This window comes from Furipterus horrens, unplaced genomic scaffold, assembly GCF_987537825.1.
Source record: "Furipterus horrens unplaced genomic scaffold, mFurHor1.1.pri manual_scaffold_10, whole genome shotgun sequence".
NCBI lineage: Eukaryota > Metazoa > Chordata > Mammalia > Chiroptera > Furipteridae > Furipterus > Furipterus horrens.
Window position 1 is genome coordinate 60,685,757 of NW_028327180.1, and position 21,686 is coordinate 60,707,442.

Below are 21,686 nucleotides of genomic sequence, written 5' to 3' on the forward strand. Positions count from 1 at the left end.
TAGCTTTGAAAGGCCTTTATTTTTAGGTTAGCACATCTGGCGACTACAAAAGGATCTAAAGTGGCCTCACCTCCATGGCCCAGCGTCCCTTGGAACTGGCTCAGTGCCTATAGAGCATACACTTCTCTCTCCTTGATTGTGAAGCCCTCTTAGTTTCAGGGATCTCCCTCCTTTCCTTGGGAGGGGTTTTCCTGGGGTGGGGGCAGTTGCTCCAGGTTCTGGCATGCCATGGGATGCCTCAGGAGCCAAGAGACGCCATTTTCCCGATGGGAAGCACTCATTTAATTGAGATCCTTTGTTTCCTTTTCTTGTCTCTGCTATTTCTCATAAAAAAAGAGGTTGCACAAGGGAGGAATCCAAATCTGTCCCAGACAGTGGAATCCATTCTTTGGTTCATAAGCAGAAGTTTCTAAAAGACAAAATAATTTCCCATCAGAGTATTTTAAAATTGCTATTTGTCCCGCCTGAAACCGGGCAAGATAGTTAAAAAACAAAATTTAACTCTCTGACCATAAATTTGGCAGAATTAGAAGTCTAATAGAATTTTTTCAAAGTGCTCTCCATAACCTTCAAGGTCTTACCAATAACCAAGAGTGTAAACACAGCCCACAGCTGCTGAGACTAAACAAACCAAAGGAAATAAAATGGAAAAGAAAGTTTTAAAGGCACAAACAGCTGAAAAGGCCCCCTTGCCTATGTGCCCCCTTGTCTATGCAGCTGCCACCCTTCCAGTCTCCTTAAAAATTGTTTATCAAGGACAAATAAAAATCTTAAAGACTTAGCCATCTGAAAGAATACTTACTTCAACTGTTAATAAATTAATATTCTACCTTATCATACCTGTCTCATGGCTAAAAAGAAATTTTTTTTAATGAAACTATCTGGTTATGTCTATCTATATTTGTGTATGTATATCTACCTCCAGAGGAAATTATTAGAAGGAGTTTATATAAAGAGCTCTGTTTAATTGGTTTAAAGAAATTGTTTACATAAATTTCTCAAATGCTTTGCAGATCACATAGTCTGAAGAATTATTTAATATTAAAGCTAATTTAAGCTTCTTGGTTTAATCAAAACACACGTGTCTTTAAAGTTAGCAACATTTAATATTTTAAATTTTATCTGGATTTATAAAAATATAAGTTCATATTATCTCTGTTAGGTTTAAAAATTCTAAATAACATGGGAGGAATTGAGAAGTGTTTTCAATAAAAGGTGGGACAAGGTATGGAGATATGTTTCCACTGACAAAAATGAAAAATGATTTTGTCTTGGTCATTTCAGAATGCAGAGAATTTTGCGTCTCAGAATTATGCTGGTGAAAATTAAATTATCATAATTTAATATAAATGATGTGCTTATGTAAAGCTAAAACAATATGATTTCTCTGTTAAAAAGACAGAACTTCCTGTACTTATTAAGTGATTATAAAGGGAAAACAAAGATTTTGTTTTGTTTAAATCATCTCCTATGCTCTTTATCATCAGGTCTTAATTTATTTTTTAAAATATTTTATTTATTTTTAGAAAGAGGGGAAGGAAGGGAAAGAGAAGGGGAGAGAATTGGGACTGAACCTACAACCCAGGCATGTGCCCTGACTGGGAATCAAACCAGAAACCTTTTGCTTTGTGGGATGTTGCCCAACCAACTGAGCCACACAGGTCAGAAATATCATTGGGTCTTTAATTATTTAAGTACACTGAGTCTTCTTAATATTAAGGAGGAAATTTTTCTTGCAACTATTTAACTTTGTGTACTTGCTTGCAGTCTTTCATTGTCACAATGATAAAATGGTTAACTTTTGTTCCACAATGATCTATGATTTTATTTGACCAAATGTTTTAAAACTTTTGGTATGTTTGACAGGCATCCCAAGATTCAAAAGTTATAATGTTTTTTTCTTGACCTTTGAGATTTTTAAGATCTTTGGAGTTTTTTAGAATAAGTCCTAAAACATCTCTAAGAAAATTTCTCTTTATAAAAGGGAAAAATTAAACTAATTAGGCTTATTTGGTATGTTAAATTATATGGGAAGCATTGTCAAATAAACCATGTTAAACCTTTGATTATATTTATATAGATGTTATTAATATAAGTGCAAAAATATTTACATTCTGTCTCAAAATTATAAATCCTCTTGTCTTTGAAATGTAAATACTCAAAACATAGCCCACAGAAACTGAAGGGGAAAAATGGCCCTTTAAAAACACAAATTGCTGTGTAAGCTCTCTTAACAAAATTAAATAGGATTCTTAAAAAACCACTGGAAAATAATAATAATAAAGCAAAATGACTGTATATGAGAAACAGATGTTATGTTTTTGGAGGAGGAAGGTACAAGACATGGAACTGAAGGATCCAGGGGCCTGGCCTGGGACCCCACCCAACAACTCTGTCCACACTGAGGGTGACTCATACTACAAATGAGATCCCATCCCAATTACCCTGGTAAAAGGGGAGGGCAAAGGCTGAGAGCCTCGTGGAGAGGAGGGAAGGTGGATCCAGGAGCAAGAGGTGAATGGTAGCAAGTAGTGGAGGAAGGACTGTTGGTTTGGGAAGAGGCAGAAGTGCCAAAGCCAAGGTGAAGCAGTGGTGGGCTTGCCCAAGCTGCTGCTGGACTCACACAGTGAGTTCTCATGAGGCCACCTGCAGGCAGCTGAGACCTTCCACCCACGGGGGCTTGCAGCCAGCACAGGCTGTACCAGTCAGGACTCTACCTGGCCTGGGAGCTGGAGGGTCTTGGTGAGCTCTATGAAATTGCCTTTAAGTCTTCCAACTCAAGGTTGACAGAGTTCTGTAGCATGTAATGTCGTGATACTTTTCTATTTGGTGTTTCCATTTGCTTTGTTTGCACAGGACGATCATGGGTTTTAAGGGGCAGCTGCCCTGCACACAGGAATCAAACGTGAGGATCCTCTGAAATAGTGAATGTGGCCTCTCCGGGGACCCACACCAAAAGGAAGGGAAACAGGACACAGGGACCCCTGAGAAAATGGCCTGTACCTTCTGAGTGGTTCCTCCTCTTTAGCCTGCCTGGGAGGGCTGCCCCTGCCGGCTGCACAGACCACCTGCTGCGTGGCCTGGAAGTCCATCCTCACCCCCTATCCTGCGGCCCCAGGGAGGGAAGACCAGTCTGAGGGAGGCTGAGAAGGCTGCCTGGATGAAGGTGGTAAAGGGGTGAAAGAACAGTTCAGCATTAGGTAGTAGTGAGCAGCATGGGCTCCATTCAAATGCTTGTTCCACCCCAACCCAGTGTACCTTGGGCAAGGGGACCTCTGTGTGTCCAAGTCCTCACCTGTAAAAGTACTCACAACCCACAGCTGCTCTGAGGACTAAATGAGTTCATTTCATCGTAGAGCACCAAAAGCAGTGCCCGTGGCAAGCAGCTGCTAAGAACATGGAGCCAGGCAGCCATGGTACTGCTAGCCCAGTAGCATCAGGCAGGACTCGGTGCTCACTGGACCCCTTTCCCTACCCACAACTCATGGATCATGACTATAGCCCTACCCCAAAGCAGGGTTAAGTAATCCATCAAGGAGCATGTGGGAAAACAAAACTAGCCCTACAAAGATCTGCAAGGCAAAAGTGAATGTTTGATGGTTCCCTGGGCACACTGGGAATTCCCAAGTCCAGAAAAAGAGGGGCTGGAGCAGCTACAGTAGTGACTGGTGATCCCTGCCCCGCAATGGCTGACCCATCTGGTGTGACACCCCCCCAATGGTTTCTGTCAACAGTCACCCAGGCAAGGGTTTCCAAATCCACTGATGAAATCAAGTTGGCAGGTTACAAGCAGCATTAAACAAAAAAAAAAAGGCCAAGAGACACTCTCAGAAGGCATTACACATGACATGGGTAAAGTTTCAGAAACATTTGCCCGTGTATGTTCTGAGCAGCAGTGTAAAGGGCATGCACACAGGGGTCATGGTCAGGACGCTGAGTGCCACTGCAGGAGTTTACCAGGGTTATCAGCTCTGCAGCCTGCAGCCCAGGGGCAGGTCCTGGAGGATGCCCTGAAATGCTGTCTGCACGAGCAGGCGGCGCCCTGCACACAGCACCCACTCCTTAAGCCATGGCCTCCCTCCACCCTTCCCATTCTCTGGGCTCACAAGGAAATCGAAGTCTATGGAGGCCCCAAAGCCCACCTCTAGAGAAGATGGACCATAGCCCAGTGTAGTCTTGGACCCTGTCCATCTTCAAGTCTGAACTTTCACATCAGACCCCTCCTCAGCTCTCCTGTGCCTGGCCCTGCCCCCACCCTCCTCTTCCAATCAACTGCTTTCCTTCCTTCAAGGGATTCACTTCCTCTTGTCTGCCCAGCCCTTCCTTTAGTCTTCACTCCCTCTCCTTTCCTTTCTTTCTCCACCCTTCACCTCCTTTCCCACCCCCTCGTCCTCTCCAGGACACATGCTACACACACACACACACACACACACACACACACACAACACACACGTTTTTCGGACAATTCAGCCTTTTATTTTTGAAAATAATTCTGCAGCTTCAACTTTCTTCCATGAACTGAGGTCAGGCAAGGAACAAAAACACAGACACTGCTCTCCAACCCTTCATCTGCACCCTACAGTGAACTGACCCAGGGTACCTGGGGGGAGGGGAAGCAGGCCTGGCCACCCCATCCAGGCTGTTCTGCCTCAAGCTGAGAGGGCCTCTAGAGGCCAAGGTCTCAGGCAGGAGCCTGGGCAGCAAAACCCAGGGAAAGGGAATAAGGAGCCAACCTCTCTTCCACCAAGCCAGCACGAAACCCACCTAGAGACAGGAAAGGGGTCGGCTTTCAGAAAGGACAGACCCAGGATCAGGGGCAGAGACTATCTCTTTAAGGCTGGATAAGGGAGAATGCCCCAGAACACCAAGGCCTTTTCCCTCACCACCAGGCATGAGCTGAGGTGGGGTCTTGCTTTCCCCCTCCCCCTTTCATCTAATAATCCTGGACGGTTAGGCTGCAGGGGCAGAAGAGCTATGAGGAGGTCAGGGATAAGAAGAGAAGAGGGACAACACAGACAAGAGGCATAAACCCTGGCCATCTAACAGCTCCACCCACACCCTGATAAAACCCCTTTGGTTAATCTTATTTTGGCCACAAATATGTCCCTTTCTCACAAAAGCCAGTTCCCCCTCCAATCGGGGGAAGAGTTCAGGTACAGAGGAGAACTCACACCCTGGCTGTAAGAACCCGCATAGGGAAGAGAGGCCTGGTCCAGAGAACTCCAGTTGCCAACCTCTCTGCAGACACCCTAGGTGAAAACCAGGCATATAAAAGTTCATGGCCCCCAACAAGCCCAAGGCTCTCCCTATGACAGTGATTTCCTGGTTAATACCCCTCAATATACTCCGAAGTTTCCCTGATTTGACCATGTTGAGAATGGGAGAATAATCTTTACCTTATCATCTGTGCACTTGAGTGCCACTCGAAAAATTAAAAAAATAAAAAAAGATAAATGGACCCAAGAGAGAAACAGAGGACGATGCAGCCCCCCAGGATCTGCTGTCCTCTCAGCAGGGAGGAGGCCAGGAAGATGCCCAGCAGGGACCAGCCAGCTGCTAATTCCAGCTGGGATCATAGCCATCCCAGGTCTGTGGGGGCGCCAGGTGGACACGGCGACCCCGGAACAGGAAGCTGACAATGCCCCTGTAGCCCGCCCTCGGGACCCCCGACTTGAGGTCGTCCATGACTCCTAGGGCCTTGGCAAAGGCTTTGAAGCTGTCCCTACTGGTGTATTGCACCCGCACCTCCCCCAGCTCGTTCTGCTCACTGGTCCTCACTTTCTCCACCTGCAGCAGGGGGGCGCCGTAGACACGGGCCAGGAAATCCCTGTCGTAGGCCTCCTGCCGAAGGTAGGACAGGTCCAGCTGGGTAAAGGGCACGAAGTGCTGGTTCAGCTTGATGAATTTGAGATGCTGGTCAAAGAACTGCCCGTGGCTCACACCCTTGCGGCCAAAGGTCATGGTTCGGGAGATCTCAGGACGCACGCAGGCCCGGCCCTGCCGCTGCTCCGGCCGCCGCATCCAGTCGTCCCAGAAAGCCTTGGGCCACTTGGGCTCCAGCTCAGCCCAGAGCTCGGCCAGCAGCAGCCAGCCCAGGCCCGGGAAGAAGTCGGTGCGGTAGAGCAGCTCTGGCTTGCTGGCGTCCACCATCTGCTCCTTGCCGTTGTCGTTCCAGGCAGACACGCACCACAGGGAGGGGTCAGCCCTCAGCAGCGGATAGGTGGCCTGAAAGTACTCGAAGAAGTCCGGGGCCACCTCCAGGTCATCCTCCACTACCACCACCGCGGGGAACTTGAACCTGTGGAAGACCTGGCCCAGTGCCCAGCGGTAGTGGCGCGCGATCTTGTAGTAGCCCTGGAACTTGCGGTGGTCGGGCGGCACCGCGATGGCGCTCAGGTCGGGCTGCCGGATGTGTGTGATGGCGCTGCCGTAGGAGGCGATCACCTGAGCTGTCTCCTCGTGCCCGCAGTCCTGGCTGACGATGATGGGGAAGCGCTCGGCTGAGGGCCGATAGTGCAGCAGCTTGTCCAGGCAACGCCGGACGGTGCTGCGGTCACAGGCGATAACCAGGATGGGGATCACGGCTGGTGGCGAGGTCGCAGGCCCGCGAGCCGGTGCCGGCGGGACAGCAGTGGGCGCCTTCCACCGCTGGCTCCGCCGCAGATGGTATTCCCAGATCTGCTGCAACAGCCCCCGCTGCCGCTCCAGCTCCACCTCAGTGTCCTGGGCCAGGCGGATCACCTCACGGGTGAGCCCCGCGGGGTCGTCACCCAGTGCGCTGTCGGAGGGCAGCTTGCTGGGCGCTGGGCGGGTCCAGAAAAAGAGGAGCAGCAGGGCATTCCAAGCCACGAAGAGAATGGCGCCCCACAGCACGAGCCCTGCAGACTGCTTCTTCAGCATCCTGGCCCCCGCGGGGGAGGCGCCAGGGGGGCTCCAAGCTGCCCTGTGGGCCTGGCTCACTCCTCACAGCACGACTGGTGCCTCCTCTGGGCTTTGGGATCAGGAAGCAGCCATGCACCTAGGAGAGAAAAGAGACAACCATCATGACAATGGCATGGGCAGCCCTGGGGTGGAGGGTGTGGTGGCAGGTGCACCAGACAGGTGGAAAGTGCAGACGGACGGCGGCAAGAGGAAACTCCAGGGCTCTCTTAGAAAACAGCTGCCCGTAATCTGGGTGGTTATCTGCGTGAGAGAAGAGGGCTGGGCTACATGCTTCCCCACTCCATAATGAGTTTGTTAGTCCTCCGAAAAGCAATATATGTTTGTAGGGGAAGTAGAATGGTGTTGGTGAAAGAGAAGGAGCAAAGGAACGCCACTGCCATTTCCCTTCTGGACCAATTTCATTTCCTATCTTCTAGCCAAAGCTGAAGGGGAGGGGTGGATGAGACCATCTGCCTCCCATGATCAAATCAAATTGCCCAAAGATGACTGAATTAAAGTCAAATATCCTACTTCAAGTCTAATGTCAGCACCTTGCTTGGTGAAGAAGCACCAGAGGCATTCCCACCAAAGTCAGGAGCAAAACCAAGAACCCACCATCTACCTGGAGGGATCAGCCAGTGCAATTAAAATACAGAACATAATTAATGGAGAAGAAGAGGGAGAAAGGCAAACTACCCCTATTTGCTCACTGTGAGAATACACTTGGAAAGTTCTAAGAGACTCAATGATAAAAAACAACGCAAACGATCAAAGAACTGACCAAGGCGGCAGGATATAAAAATCAACCTGCAAAGACCAACAGCCTTTGTACCCACAAACAGCCCATTAGAATAAAATGGATGTGAAAACCCTATTTCAATCGCCATGAAAACGGTAGACTATTTAGGCATACATAAACTGAACAAGAAATATCCAAAACCTATATGAACAAAACCATAAACCCTGAAAGACACAAAAGACTTAAAAACCCCTCGTTCTTATGCAGAATAATAATCTCAGCATAATAAAAAATCTCAATGAAAATACCTTTTTATGAAGCTACACAAACTGACACTGAAGTTCACATGAAAAAAATGAACCTGCAAGAACATCTAGGAAAATAATGAAAACAAGCTGAGAAGAGGGACTAGCCCTATCAGATATTAAAATATTATAATTACAAAGCCCCAATAATTAAAACTATGTGGTGCTGGTATGTAAATAGGTATCATTCAATGGAACAGAATTTAAAACTCTAGAAATAGACCCAGCTACACATAAAAATCTAATGTATGATAAAGGTAATATTTAGAAATCCTGGGGCAAAATAGTGTCTTATTAATAGTTTTATAACAACCATGTAACTATTTGGAAAAAATAAGTAAAATTAGATTTGTATACAAGAATAACTTCCAAGTGGCTCAGAGATCTAAATATAAAAAATAAACCCGTACAAGTGGTAGAAGAAAACATGGGTCAATTCCTCTATAACCTGGGTAAAGGGAAAGGCTTTCTAAATCCTGATCCAATAATAAATAAAATATTTTTGCATAAAAGTATTTCATTTTTCTGGGGTATATATCTAGAAGTGGATTTGCTAAAAACACATAAGCAAAGTAAAAAGTCAAATGACAAACTGGAAAAGAATATTTGCAACATACATCACAAATAAAGAGTCAATAGCCTATGGACAGAGAACTTAAAAAAAAAAAGGCTAAAAATCCTTGTCTGAAAGACAAGGGCAAAAAGACTAAAATGGTTCTTAGACATATGAAAAGATGTTCCATTTCACTCATAAGAAAAATACAAATTAAAACTATGAGGCGATAACATTTCTTACCCATCAGACTAATAAAAATGCAAAAACTTGTCCTCCCATTCTCTTAACAATGTCAACTGAAGAAAAGTTCTTAATTTTGAGGATGTCCAATTATCATGTGCTTTTTCTTTTACGAATCATGCAGTGTATCTAAAAAGTCTTTGCCTAACCCAAAGTCACCAAGATTTTTCTGTTTTTCTTTTCTTTTTTTTTTTACACTCACTCAAGGATATGTTTATTAATTTGAGAAAAAGAAAGAGAGAAAAACATCAGCATGAGAGAAGCATCTATTGGCTGCCTCTTGTATGCACCCGGACTGGGTATCAAACCCACAACCCTGGTATGTGCCCTGACTGGGGATCAACCCATAGCCTTTTTTTGGTAGCTCCAACTGAGTTACCTGGCCAGAGCCTTGTTTTCTTTCTTTCTTTCTTTCTTTTTTTTTTTAAGTATAGTTTATTGATTATGTTGTTACAGTAGTTCCAATTTTTCCCCCCTTTGCTCCCCTCTGCAATCTGACCCTCATTCCCTCCAGCAATCTCACCCCCCCCCCCCATAGTTCATGTCCATGGGTTGTGCATGTAAGTTCTTTGGCTTCACCCTTTCCCATATTATTCTCAACTTTCCCATATTGTGTACCAAACAATTATGCTTCTTAATCCCTGCACCATTTCCCCATTCCTCCCTCTTCCCCCTCCCAGCTGACAACCCTCCAAATGACCCCTATGATTCTGTTTCTATTCTGGTTTGCTTAGTTGGATTTTGTTTTTATTTTTTTACATTCAGTTGTTGATAGTTGTGAGTTAGTTGTCATTTCAGTGTTCAAATTTTGATCTTCTTTTTCTTAAATAAGTCCCTTTGACATTTCATATAATAACGGCTTGGTGATGATGAACTCTTTTAGCTTTATCTTGTCTGGGAAGCACTTCATCTGCTCTTCCATTCTAAAAGATAGCTTTGCTGGATAGAGTAATCTTGGTTGTGGGTCCTTGCTTTTCATCACATTGAATACTGCTTGCCAGTGCCTTCTTGCCTGCAAGGTGTCTTTTGAGAAATCAGCTGACAGTCTTATAAGGCATCCCTTTCTAGGCAACTCTTTGCTTCTCTCTTGCTGCTTTTAGGATTCTCTATCTCTCACCATTTTAATCATGATGGGTCTTGGTGTGGTCCCTCTGGGTCCAGCTCACCTGGGACTCTCCATGCTTCCTGGACTTGTATATCTATTTCCTTCACAAAATTTGGGAAGTTTTCCTCCATTATTTTTTCACATAAGTTTTCTGTTTCCTGCTCTTCCTCTTCTCCTTCTGGCACCCTTATGATTCGGATGTTAGCATGTTTAAAGTTGTCCCAGAGGTTCCCAAGCCTCTTCTCATTTCTTTCAATTCTTATTTCCTCATTCTGCACTGGTTGATTGTTTTTTTTCTTCCTTATGTTCCAAATCATTGATTTGAACCCCGGTTTTCTTCCCTTCACCATTGGTTTTGTTGGGATTTTTCTTTGTTTCACTTAGCATAGCCTTCACTTCTCTTATGCATTTGCCGTACTCAAGCATATCTGTCAAGCCTGTGAGCATCTTTATCACCAGTGTTTTGAACTCTACATCTGTTAGGTTGGCTATCTCATCTGTTGGGTTGGCTATCTCCTCATCGCTTAGTTCTCTCAATGGAACCTTGATCTGTTCCCCTTTTTGGGCCATACTTCTCTGTCTTCTCATCCTGACATCCTCCTGTGTTTGTCTGCCTCTGTGTCTTAGGTAGAGTTGTCGCTTCTGTTACGCTGTATGGGACAGAGCCTTAGGGATTCGTCAGTACAGGGTGACCTGTTTCACCACGTTGTGGTGCTGTATGTGGGGGAGGGGTCTGAGAGGGAACAATGCCACTTGCCCAGCACTTGCCCCTTTTCCAGGCACTTCTCCCACTTCCGTAAGGGACTGGTGTCTCTCTAGCTGTTGCCCTGGCTGTCGTTCCCAGAGTGGACAGGTCTGTGGACGGTCTAGGATCGTGGGGGCCCTTTAAATAAGCAGACTCTGCTGAGAGACCAGCAGTTTCTGACTCTGTTCCAACCGCTACTGGTTGGCACAGTCAGAAGCAATGAGGCTGGATTTTCCCTGGTGCTGGGACTGTGAGCTGCTCAGTCTGGTAAGGAGCTGGGAACACTCCTCAGGTGTCCCTCCTGACTTTTTAAAACGTGTAACTGTACTTTCCGCTGGCCCACCACTACCCCAGCTGCTGCCACCACCACACCACGTCCTCTCCGCCCCAGCTCCGCCCCTCCTACCTGTCTGGATGAGTATTTCTTCTCTATATCTTTGTTGGACTTCCATGTAGTTTGATTTTCTGGAACTTCTGGTTGTTTCTATTTTTGAGGTCATTGTATTCCTTCTTAGTTGTGGAGGAAGATGCAGTGTGTCTGTTTACGCTTCCATCTTGAACGAAATCCCTGTTTTCTTTTTTAATTTTATAGTTTTAGGTTTAACATTAGATTTATGATTCATTTTGAGTTAATTTTTGTATATGGTGTGAGGTATGGAACTAATGTCCTTTTATAGAAGTTTGTCAAAACGCTAAATAGACAGTTACCATATGACCCAGCAAATCCACTCCAAGATATATACTCCAGAGAAATGAAAACATATGCCTATATAGAAACCTGTATAAACTGTTTACAGTATTGCAGTTTTATAATCATAATCACCAAAATCTGGAAACAACTCAAAGGTCCATCAACAAGGGAATATGAATAAACCAATTGTGATTTACCCATAGAATGGAATGATATTCAGCAATAAAAAGGAAGAAACTGATATATACAACACATGGATTAATCTCAAGTAAGCAAGATATGAAAGACCAAAAGAAAGCATATACAGTATGATTCCACTTAATCTCCAGAAAATACAAAATAACCTACAGTGACAGAAAGGAAGCCAGAGGTCGCCTGGGGGTGGGGCAGGGAGGACAGCAGGGGAGGTATAACAAGGGGGTGGATATGTGGTGAGTTTCATGGGTGTACACAAATGCCCAAACTTATCACACTGTACTTTTAAAACATGTGTGGTTTACTGTATGTCAATTATATCTCAATGAATTTTTTTTTTTTAGGATGTTATTGGATCAAATGACAAAACTGGAATACAGGGCAGGCAAAAGTAGGTTTACAATTCTGAGTATGGGAAACATGGAGTTCATTCTTGGATTATTTTTTAATTACTTTATTATTTTCTATACAAGCAACTATAAACCTACTTTTGACTGTGTTAGTCAAGTAACACTGGTGACCAAATGACAGCCATACTGTGGTTACATAAAAGAACATCCCAATTCTTCCGAAACACACACTGAAGTAATTAGGGATAGAGGGCCATGATAGATGCGACTTCTCAAATGGTTCAGAACAAAAATATTATGTGTATATATATATGAAAGGACAGAGCATATGGAGCAAAATGTTAATAAGAGGTGAATCTGAGTAAAGGAAGTGTGTGTCCTTATACATTTAGATTCTTGCAATTTTTCTTCAATCACTCAACCACCTGCTGTCTGACAGGCTCTGGACAGGGACTGGGACACACACCCAATGAGGGTAAATATGGTTCCACCAGCACCCTCACGGCCCCACTCTGTTACCTGAAAGGATCTACCACATCCTCTGATTCCTGGACAGCTGCCATTCCTGACCATGTGATTCTTCTCCCTGGCCTTCCTGCCTCTGGTCTCACCCCCTCTACATCACAAACCTTCAGGTATGTGCCCTTCTATGCCAGCTGCTCCGCCAGTTACCCTCTACCTCACAGCCCAGTTCTCTAATCTGAGCCAAAACCTTGGTCCCAGAGGTAATCTCTGCACTCCTGGGCTTTTGGGCAGGCAGACACATTCTGTTCCCCTCCTGTGGAAGACATCTCCAGTGCCTGCTAGCACCACCACCTGTCTTTCCTCCCAGAAACCATCCACCCTAAAACTCTACAAGACCAGTCTTCTCAGAAACCTCAAGTCCATTTATGTTTCACGGTGTCATTAACTTCCCATTTTATCAGTGATCATATACGAAGCAGTGTTTCCTGGAAGACAGACACATGGCCTTCCTGTCTTTTCCTAACCCTCCCTCAGGATGTGGTCAATGTTGGAACGCAGACCAAGCAGATGAAAGCAATTTTCTGAAGGGCCCTCAGCAGACTGGGATCTTAGCAAGTGGCCCGATGGCCCATAGGAAATAGCTGCCACAGTACAGCCAGGCCTCCATCTTAGCATTCAGCCCCTTTTCTCCAGCCCATGACCATTTTCTCTAACTTCCCAAACAGAACTTGCTTCTCTTGCCAGAAAAGAATATGACATGCCCACTCCCAGACCCCACAGCTTCTGCACTCGGGCTCCTCCACAGCCCCACAGCCATTTCCTACTGCCTGTCCATGTCTTCTCCAGAGGCAGACTGTACACTGTCGTTGGAAGTCAGTGGTACATGCACATACAGGTATGCACACATCTCTAGTAGCTGGCTGTGCCTGGAGAGAAGCAAGCCCAGGGGCCAGGCTTTGGCCCACAGAGCCCATGAACTCCTCTGGGAAGCACCATCAGGAGGAAACTGGAGGAAAAGGGTAAGCCAGACAGCCTGGGGCAATGCTTGACATTACCCTCTGTTTCTTCCCAACTCTTGAGACTCAGCTTTCTCACCTCATCAAACCCTGCAGTGGTTGTTGTGGGGACTGGGTGAGATAACCCACATCAGGTGTGCAGAACAGTGCTTGGCATGTGACAACACAAACACCAGCCAGTCACTCATTTGTCCTCTTTCTGCTGGCTTTCTTTGCTCCACTCTACTGGCTTCCTTCCAGCCCACCTCAGGGCCTTTGCACACGCCTGTATGCCTGACATGCTCTTCCTTGTCCTCTTTGCCTGGTGTGCTCTGACTCATGTGCATACCAGGACAGCTCCTCTGATGTCTCAGGACTAGGTGAAGTCCATCTCCCCTTCAAACCATCAGCACTGGCACCTCTGGCTCAACATCTGTCAAACCTCCTCTCTTTCGGCTACACAATACTTGTGGATGAGGACCAGCTGCCCCAGTGTGCAAGCTGCGCTGGGATCCTCAGCTTTCCAGAGATTTGCCTGCAACCAGAAACCTGGCTTCAATGTGGATGCCACACACCCACAATCCCTTCACTGCAAATCCCAAGTCCAAAAAGAGCTGAAAAACAAGTTTTCTACACTCAGTTGGCATTAAAATCTGAGTTAACCTCATGTCATGGTGAAATCTGATCTTATCTAATGTGAGGTTATTTATAGTCTTTATTCTACTTAGTGTAACTATTCATGCATTTTGCTATAGAAATAAATATTTTGGATTATGATGTGCTGCTCCAGACCTTACATTACATCATAAATGCACCAAATTATCTTTTTAAAATCCCCAAAATTCTAAATTCTGAAACACATCCAGCTCCGAGAATTTCAGAATTATAAAAACAGAAGAGACGGTTATTCACTCCCATTATCAGGCCCTCAAACCCATTCACCTGAACTCTCTTTATTATAAAATATTATTTTAAGTCTGAATTATTGATAGAGTCACTGCCTGCAGAATAAAACTCAAACTCATGACACACAGAGCCTTCACAACAAACGGACTCATACATCCCTTTCCAAACTCACCTCCAACCACTACCCCATGGATCCCATACTCTGGCCTCAGCAGGCTGCTTGTTTCCCCCTAAGTACACTTGTGCAAGGCTGTGTCTGTGCTCTGGCTGGTCCCACAGCCCACATGCAAGCGCTCAGTCATCCCCAGAGCCCAGTCCTTCTGTAACATCCCTGGCAGAGCCAACTACACTTCTACCACACTCTCCACACCGCCCGCCTCCCCCTCCATGCTATAATAGAATCTGTGGCCATATCTTACCTGGCTCTCATTTTGCTCCTTAGGAAACAGGCTCTATGACCTCTGAGCCTATCACAGTGCTTGGCACATATATGAAATTCAAGTGGTTAGGAGGAGGACTGACTGCATTAACTAAATCGGGCACAAGACCAAACCAGCAGCATGGTAGTGAAGGGTTACATTTTCTGAAGATGATAACCACAAATCCCATTCCACAAGCTCCACTTACAACGTGATGAAAGCCCTCCCTCCAGAGGTGGGGAAATGGGGTCTATATTCCCTTTCTTTGATTAGGGACTTGTGAAACTAGTTCATGAAAGGCAATACAGTTTCCACCAGGTGCTCCTGGACCCCACCACAAGAGAAAGCCCAGGCCACGTGGACAGGCCACGTTTAGGTATTCCAATTGATAAACCCAGCTAAGGGTCCAGCTGACAGCCAGCAATAACCACAACACATGGAGGAAGCCTTCCAGGTGATCTCGGCTCAGCCACATCCAACTGCAACTGCACAAAAGACCGGGAGCAAGAACCTCACAGCTAAGGTAGGAATAAAAATGATTCTGTGGTTTTAAGCCACGAAGTTTTGGGGTGATTTCTTAAAAGGCAATAAGTACCTGATACAATGAGTAAAACAGAATCTTTGCAGCCTTGACAAGCAGGACAAGAGTTCTTCCTGCCCTTTGTGCTCAGGCCCCACATCCACCTTCTGAGGGCCTGCATCTCCTCACACCCCCTTCCTTATTAGATATCTAATGCTGAACAATAAAAACACTTACTAACTTAAAACCATAGGAATCATTTACTCCCTCTCTGTTTCCATGGGTCAGGAATTGGGATAGTGGGACACACAGAGGGGATGACCTGCCTCTGCTCCGCAATGTCTGAGGCCTCAGCTGGAAAACTTGAACGCTGGGGGATGGACTCCCCCAAATGCTTATTCTCTCACATGTCTGCAGCCTGATGTTGGTGCTGGCCGAGACAGCAGTTGAGTGCTGGATGGAACCCTCCACATGGCCTCTCCATGTGGCCTGGGCTTCCTCTGAACATGACTGGCTGGGTTCCAAAGGTGAGAGTCCCAAGAAAGGATGCAAGCCAAGTGTCCTTGCCATGATCAAGTATCCCTTCCATGATCCAGCCTTGGATGGCATCTGCCTTACTCACAGGTCAGGGGAATCATTCAAGGGGTGAGAACCACAAACCACTGGGTGGGAGGAGGACGATATCCAATTTTAACATGTGGAATGGGATATTTATGAGTGTGCCATATTGGGAAAATACAATCTGCCACACCTTCTTTTTCTAAAATAGGTCAACAGTCCATAACCCTGACCTGAGTCTCTCATGTTCTATTAATGACATTTGTCTGCAAGGCAGAGACTCAAAACTGGCTTTGATTTGCTAGTTTTTACAGCTCCTTTAGAGAGGTGACATACAGCTAGTCCACACCACCAAGTACAAAGACACCTGCACCATTGAGGAAGCCTTTTTAAAACCCTCAGCCAAAACCCAAGAGGCACTGGGCAGGTGCTACCCAATTCCATGGATCTCTTTCCTTCATCTGGGGACTGCCTGCCTAGGAGCTGTGAGGACCCTAACACTCCAACTCCACAGCATTCACCAGCCAGTCTCTCTTGCTGGTACAAATGTTTCTTAAATAGCAAGAGAACTCCAGGTAGTCAACTTCCCATAGTGATCAATAATGGAGAAGGCACATTTAGCTTTTAAAAAGTATGGGAGTTGAAGGAATATCGACAGACTTTCCCTTCTATCTCTGCCTTGCTTAGTATGTTAAAAACCACTGCTTAAGATATCCAGAAAGTATAGAACATGGCACAGGTAATGGAGACCCAACTGAATGACTATCTTGTTCATTGTTAGACCTCCAACAGACTCCTGTGTCACGAATAGGCTCCACTGTTTCAGAAGGATGGAAGAACTGAAAGGGAGTCACAGAGGGTACGCTAAATAATTCAAGGGCTTAGAGAGTAAGACCTAGGATAGAAGGGGTGCAGGTTGTTCATCCTGGAAAAGAAAAGGCAAGGTGAAGTACTATGCTAGTGCAGCAAGAGTAAAAAGTCCTGGGACTCAGGCACCCCAGCCCCAGCAAACCAGTTGACCCAGGGCCAGTCACCTGACCCCCTTGTGACCTGGTCCCCTAGTTTGAGCAGGGATAGGGTAGAACTGGATCATCATCAAGGTCCCTGGTCTCTGATGATGAAAAGGATAACAACTTCCCCAATGTCCCAAGCAGGAAATGAGTTTAACCTGTCACACAAGCCCGAGGTTAGACATACTACGATGCTTTCTAACTATGAGAAGGACACAGAGTGGGGATGCACGCGAGTTCAGTGGCCTCCAGTCATGGGGCCCAGCAGCAACGGGAGGCAGGTGCCAGGGGACACAAGTATCGAAGAGAAACGGCTCCATGTTCCAAAAAGCACAATATTATAAAGGTCAGAAAAGCAAGCCGCACAACATATCAGCCAGCGATGTTCTAAAGCAGCAATTTTCAACCGGTGTGCAGCAGCAGTGCGCTGCAAGAATGTTTAAAACATGCGATACCTATTTAGTCAGGGGCACTGACCTCTTTTCCCTTAGACTGTCAAATAAAAAAATGACAACAGTCAACACAACAAGGGCCATTCAGCGTGAATGAATTGAAATTATACCTATTCTTTGTCAGATCGGCAACATATATATTTTTGGTGTGCTGGAGAATTTTAGTTATTAGTTTATGTGTGTCACGAGATGAAAAAGGTTGGCACTCGCTGTTCTAAAGCAAAGGCTAATTAAATACAGCACAGGGTAAAGGGTTAACCAAGGCGGAGCCTCACCAGGCTTCACTGTTCTGTGGAGACACAAGCCAGCCTGCCAGTCCCCCGCTCCAGGCTCCAGGGTGTACGAGATGTGGACCTTGCACACACGTTAGCAAACAGGAAAAGTTTTCTTGCCAATTTACATATTTTCACTTTAAGTTAATTCTTCAAGGATGAGGAGAAAGAACCCCTATAACTTGTGGAAAGGACGCTGGAGTGGGTGTGGGGAAAGGCCACGTCCCATTCCGGCTGCCCCAACCCTTCCAGCGACTCCCCTCCGGCCCTCACCCGCGGCAGAGTTGCACAACCGCCGCACCACCCCCACACCCCCCCGCCCGGCCCCTAGCGGAGCCCGGCCTCCCGGCCACAGCTGGAGGCCTGGGGCTGCCAGAGCGGAGCGGGATGAGGAGCGCCACTTCCCGGCTCAGGCCCGGCCCCTCTGGGAGGGTGGGCAGCTTGCGGACAAGGGGCTGTCTGGGGCCACGAAGGACGCGGAAAGGGGCAGCTGCTCAAGCCGGGAGCAGAGCCCTCTCCACTCCCTCGGGGCCTCTCTTAGTCGGACCTCCGTCCCCTCCCGGGAAAAAGCCCCTGAGATGCCGAACGCCGGCTTCCCCGGGCCCCTACTCACCAGGTCTCCCCAACTTCCCGACTCTGAACTTAGTCCGACCCCAGGCTCGGGAAGCCTGGTGTGCCGGGAGCGTCTCCGGAGCTCGCAGGGCTGCCGGCGCCTTCCGCCCTGCCGGCCCACCCCGCGGTGCGCTGGGGCCGTACGGGCAACGTGGCCCTTCCCCGGGGAGGCGGGGCGGGGCGGGCCGCCCCCTGCCGCTCCTTCCCAGGCCCGCCTTCTCGCCCCGACAGCGCGCCCCCTCAGGTCTCCAACTTCGGGAGGCGCTGTGGAGGTAACCTTTTCCTGCTCCCAGCTGCAGCTGCACGGGTCGATACCCACACCAACCAAGCCCTCAACGCCCTAGTCCAGACTTCCCCGGCATGTCGCCCTCCCCGACCCCGGAGCCCGGAGCCTCACGGAGATGGGAAGGAGAGCCCTGCCGGGGATGCCAGGCAGCCCTGGCGGGGTGCGTTCGCCAAACTAGACCAAGGGTCTGGGGGCCAGCTCTCCAGACACCCCAAATGCTAGCCTCCGGAGGGGAGGAGTCAGGGACAACGGAGGGGCCCTGGTGCTGGGATGTCAGAACAGGAACCAGGGTGCCAAAAAGGAAGCCAGCGAGGGAAACACCTGCTGCCAAAAGCAGGGGAGGGCAAGCTGCGATTTCTTTCTTTCATTTTAGGGGTGGGTAATGAGAGTCGTTAGTTCCTATCCCCAGGGTAGAGCCACCAGACCTAAGGAGGAAAGGGGCTGGATCACAGGGTTTTGTGGTAGCCCCATGAAAGGGTATCGTGGGACAGAATCCAGAAAAGCCTAGATGTCTGCATCCGACGCTGAGAAGTGAGGGTGGGGAGCGCGCACTGGCTGCTCTACATAAGACGTTCCTGAGAAGGACTGAGTCCAAGGCCAAACTTAACATGGGAAGAGGACACACTCTATTGGCACCGGACCCTCCCCCATCCTCCTCCTTCCCCGGTGGTGCAGAACAGCAGCCTGAACTTTGTGGTGGGCGGTTACTCACTGACTTCACTGGCTAACTTGTTTCTACATGAAACCGGAAGTATGCAGGGTTCTAAAGAAACTAGAGGCTCTAAAGGCCCCAGCCTGGCAGTCAGGTGTTTAAACAAAATTACACAGAGGCCTCGACGTGCCAGGCCCCTCCCTCAGCCTCTCTCTTTAACCCTCCTAGAGCTCTGCAGAATCATCCTGTTCTACAGACGAGGAATTTCAGGATCAGGGTTAAGTGTCAACTGCTGAAGGTCTCGAGACCTACCAGGGGCCTGGCCTGGTTCTAGATACAGGCACCCCTGTCGCCAGAGCTGGAGTCCTCAGGCACCCTCGCATGCCGGTGCCCAGATGTCTGTGTCCAGCCTGACAGGCGCAGAGTGGGGCAGCAGGGAAGCCTTGGTGGAAGCAGTTGGAGCTCAGCCCAGACAGAGCAGAGTGAGAGAAGAGCTGGCACCGCAGGGAGGCTGGAGGCTGGAGGGCCGCGGAGGGGGGGGGGGCAGGGAAGAGAGAGAGAGAGAGAGAGAAAGAGAGAGAGAGAGTGTGTGTGTCCCAGGCTCATGTGCCAGTCAGCAGCCAGCACCTCTGCCCTCTCCGAGCTTTTCCTCATGTAGGGCACAAGGGAGGCCTACGTACCCACACTCCATGTCAAGGCAGGAGGGAAAACTATTAATAAAGTTTTCTAAAAGTATAAAAAGTTGGGAAATAAAAATCACTCTCCAGGGCAACGAACATAGTGGGATGTTGAAAGGTGGGGAGATCAACCTGCCCATGAGATGTCAGATTCCCACCCCTAACAATAATTCTCCATGTAAGGCATTTAAGGCAGTTCTACGGGGAATAAGAGGGAGGGCTGTCTGCACTGGCACTCACACCTCAGCACTACTGTCCGCTGTTTAAATTCCAAGGCTCCCAGGAAGACCTCAAAATTTACCCACTGCAAGAGGGCTGTCCCAAGCAGAAGGGGCTTTTAGAGAACTGGGATTGGCTGAATTCTTGTTTGGAAGCAAGAAAACATTTGGTGCCAAACTGATCTGGGAAGAGGCCCTGGGTTCTTGATGGCTTCATGAGGATTATGGGGGAAGAGAGCAAAAGAAAACAAGGAGGGAAAGAAACTTGGACTGGATTATGTGAAAACAGAAGAGATAGGAAGACCTGGTTACAGGATAAGAGTGAATAGAAGGAGCAGTATGGTATCCTGCCCACCCTACCAATTCCCAAAGATGACCAGAGAGATAAGGAGAAGGAACTGAACCCTTCCAGGAAACTGCCCTCTATAAACCATGCTCAAGATAATCTGAACTTTTTTTACAATTTAGAAAGAATTCAAGCTCTGAGCTTAAGACACATCTTGGCTAGAAACCATCAGAAGTAAAAGCAATCTTTTAAATCAGTGTTGTTTCTACTTTCCCCTCTTTCCTCCTCCCAACATCCCCACTCTCCATAGAGACCCAGAAACTCAGCTCATCAAGATAAAAAGGAGACAAGATTAACACAATCATCACTAAGCAATGTGTGTGAAGTGAAACTTTTCCTTAGCCACCTACACCTTTTGGGAAAAAGAAGGGTATAAATAAGTTGAGTCAAAACTAACAACATTTGGCCAAGTCTGTCACTGACCCTGGCTAAGTGGCCCGAGTGTCCTGGTGCCCCTGTGAGAAGGTGCCCACGTAGGAAGGCAGAAGGCTGTCGAGAGGACTGTCTGGAAGGGTCAGGCAGAGCGTCGGACCAGTGCTGTTGGTGGAAATGACAGGGGAGAGGAATTCTGGCTCACACCAAAGAGGAAATGTCTTACCACAGAGGCTGTCGGCAGGGCTCTGAGCTGCCCTCCCCAGGGCTTCACAGCAGGGTCCAGAGCCCCCAGCAGGACCAGCACTGCAGAAGCAGCTCACCACTGGGCAGGCAACCACAGCCTGCCCTCCAGACTCAGCAAGCCCTCAGGGCTTCTGTAGCTTTCCCTCCCATATCCACCTGAGGAAATAATCCCTCTCTCTGCTGCTCATGACAATGTGGGGATAAATACTGACACACACAACAGCCTGGACACTTCACTTAATGTAAGCACGACACAAATACAGCACAACTCCATGGTCCTTCAAGTGCTTCCAAGTACTCACATGCCTCCCAGGTAGGATGAGGGCCACGCTGGCACCCTAGGGACCACATCCACCTGAGGGACTGCTGTGCCCCAATGCCTAAGCACTGACTGGCACCAGAAGTCTGCTGGGCGAAGCTAGCAGAGGTGACATGCCCTCCCTGAAATCTGGACCTTCTGAAGTAGAAGCCTGGCCTCAAAGGGAGCTCTACCGCATCAGACCATAGAAGAAACAGCTCAGGACCAGTGACTTCACCCAAGTCTGCCTGCCCAGCCCTCAGACCAGTGGGGGAGCCAGAAACTCCTATGGCAAGAAAGGGAGGAAGGGGAAAAAGAAACTGAGTCATAAATACAGTATTTTCAGCTTGCAAATGACCTTAGTTATTGTTGCCACCCCCTCACTGAATGTGAGGCCCAGATGTTTACACAGCTACAGAGAGATGCAGACATGCTAGAAGCCAAGCTTCCTGCCCCTCACCCAGGCCACCATACCCCAGTGTCTATCAATATTCCCAGCTCCTCTCCTTCCTCCCAATACCTTCTCCTTCCTTGT

At 47.7% G+C, this 21,686-nt stretch overlaps 1 protein-coding gene and 1 long non-coding RNA gene across 2 annotated transcripts; both read right to left on the minus strand.

Moving 5' to 3' along the window:
* LOC150000407 (uncharacterized) lies at window positions 1-3,132 on the minus strand. Its single transcript, XR_016513464.1, has 2 exons — window positions 3,004-3,132; window positions 1-409 (listed from the first exon to the last, which is right to left on the minus strand). It is a non-coding gene; the product is annotated as an uncharacterized LOC150000407 (long non-coding RNA).
* A 1,325-nt stretch (window positions 3,133-4,457) lies between these two features.
* On the minus strand, window positions 4,458-7,014 carry MGAT1 (alpha-1,3-mannosyl-glycoprotein 2-beta-N-acetylglucosaminyltransferase). Its single transcript, XM_090289113.1, has one exon. It carries the CDS (start codon window positions 6,898-6,900, stop codon window positions 5,557-5,559), a length of 1,344 nt encoding a protein of 447 aa, XP_090145239.1. The 5' UTR covers window positions 6,901-7,014; the 3' UTR covers window positions 4,458-5,556.
* Window positions 7,015-21,686: the final 14,672 nt, after the last annotated feature.

Coding starts and splice junctions, on each gene's coding strand:
- MGAT1 (XM_090289113.1), bottom strand. CDS start 6,900: ATGCTGAAGAAGCAGTCTGCAGGGCTCGTGCTGTGGGGCGCCATTCTC.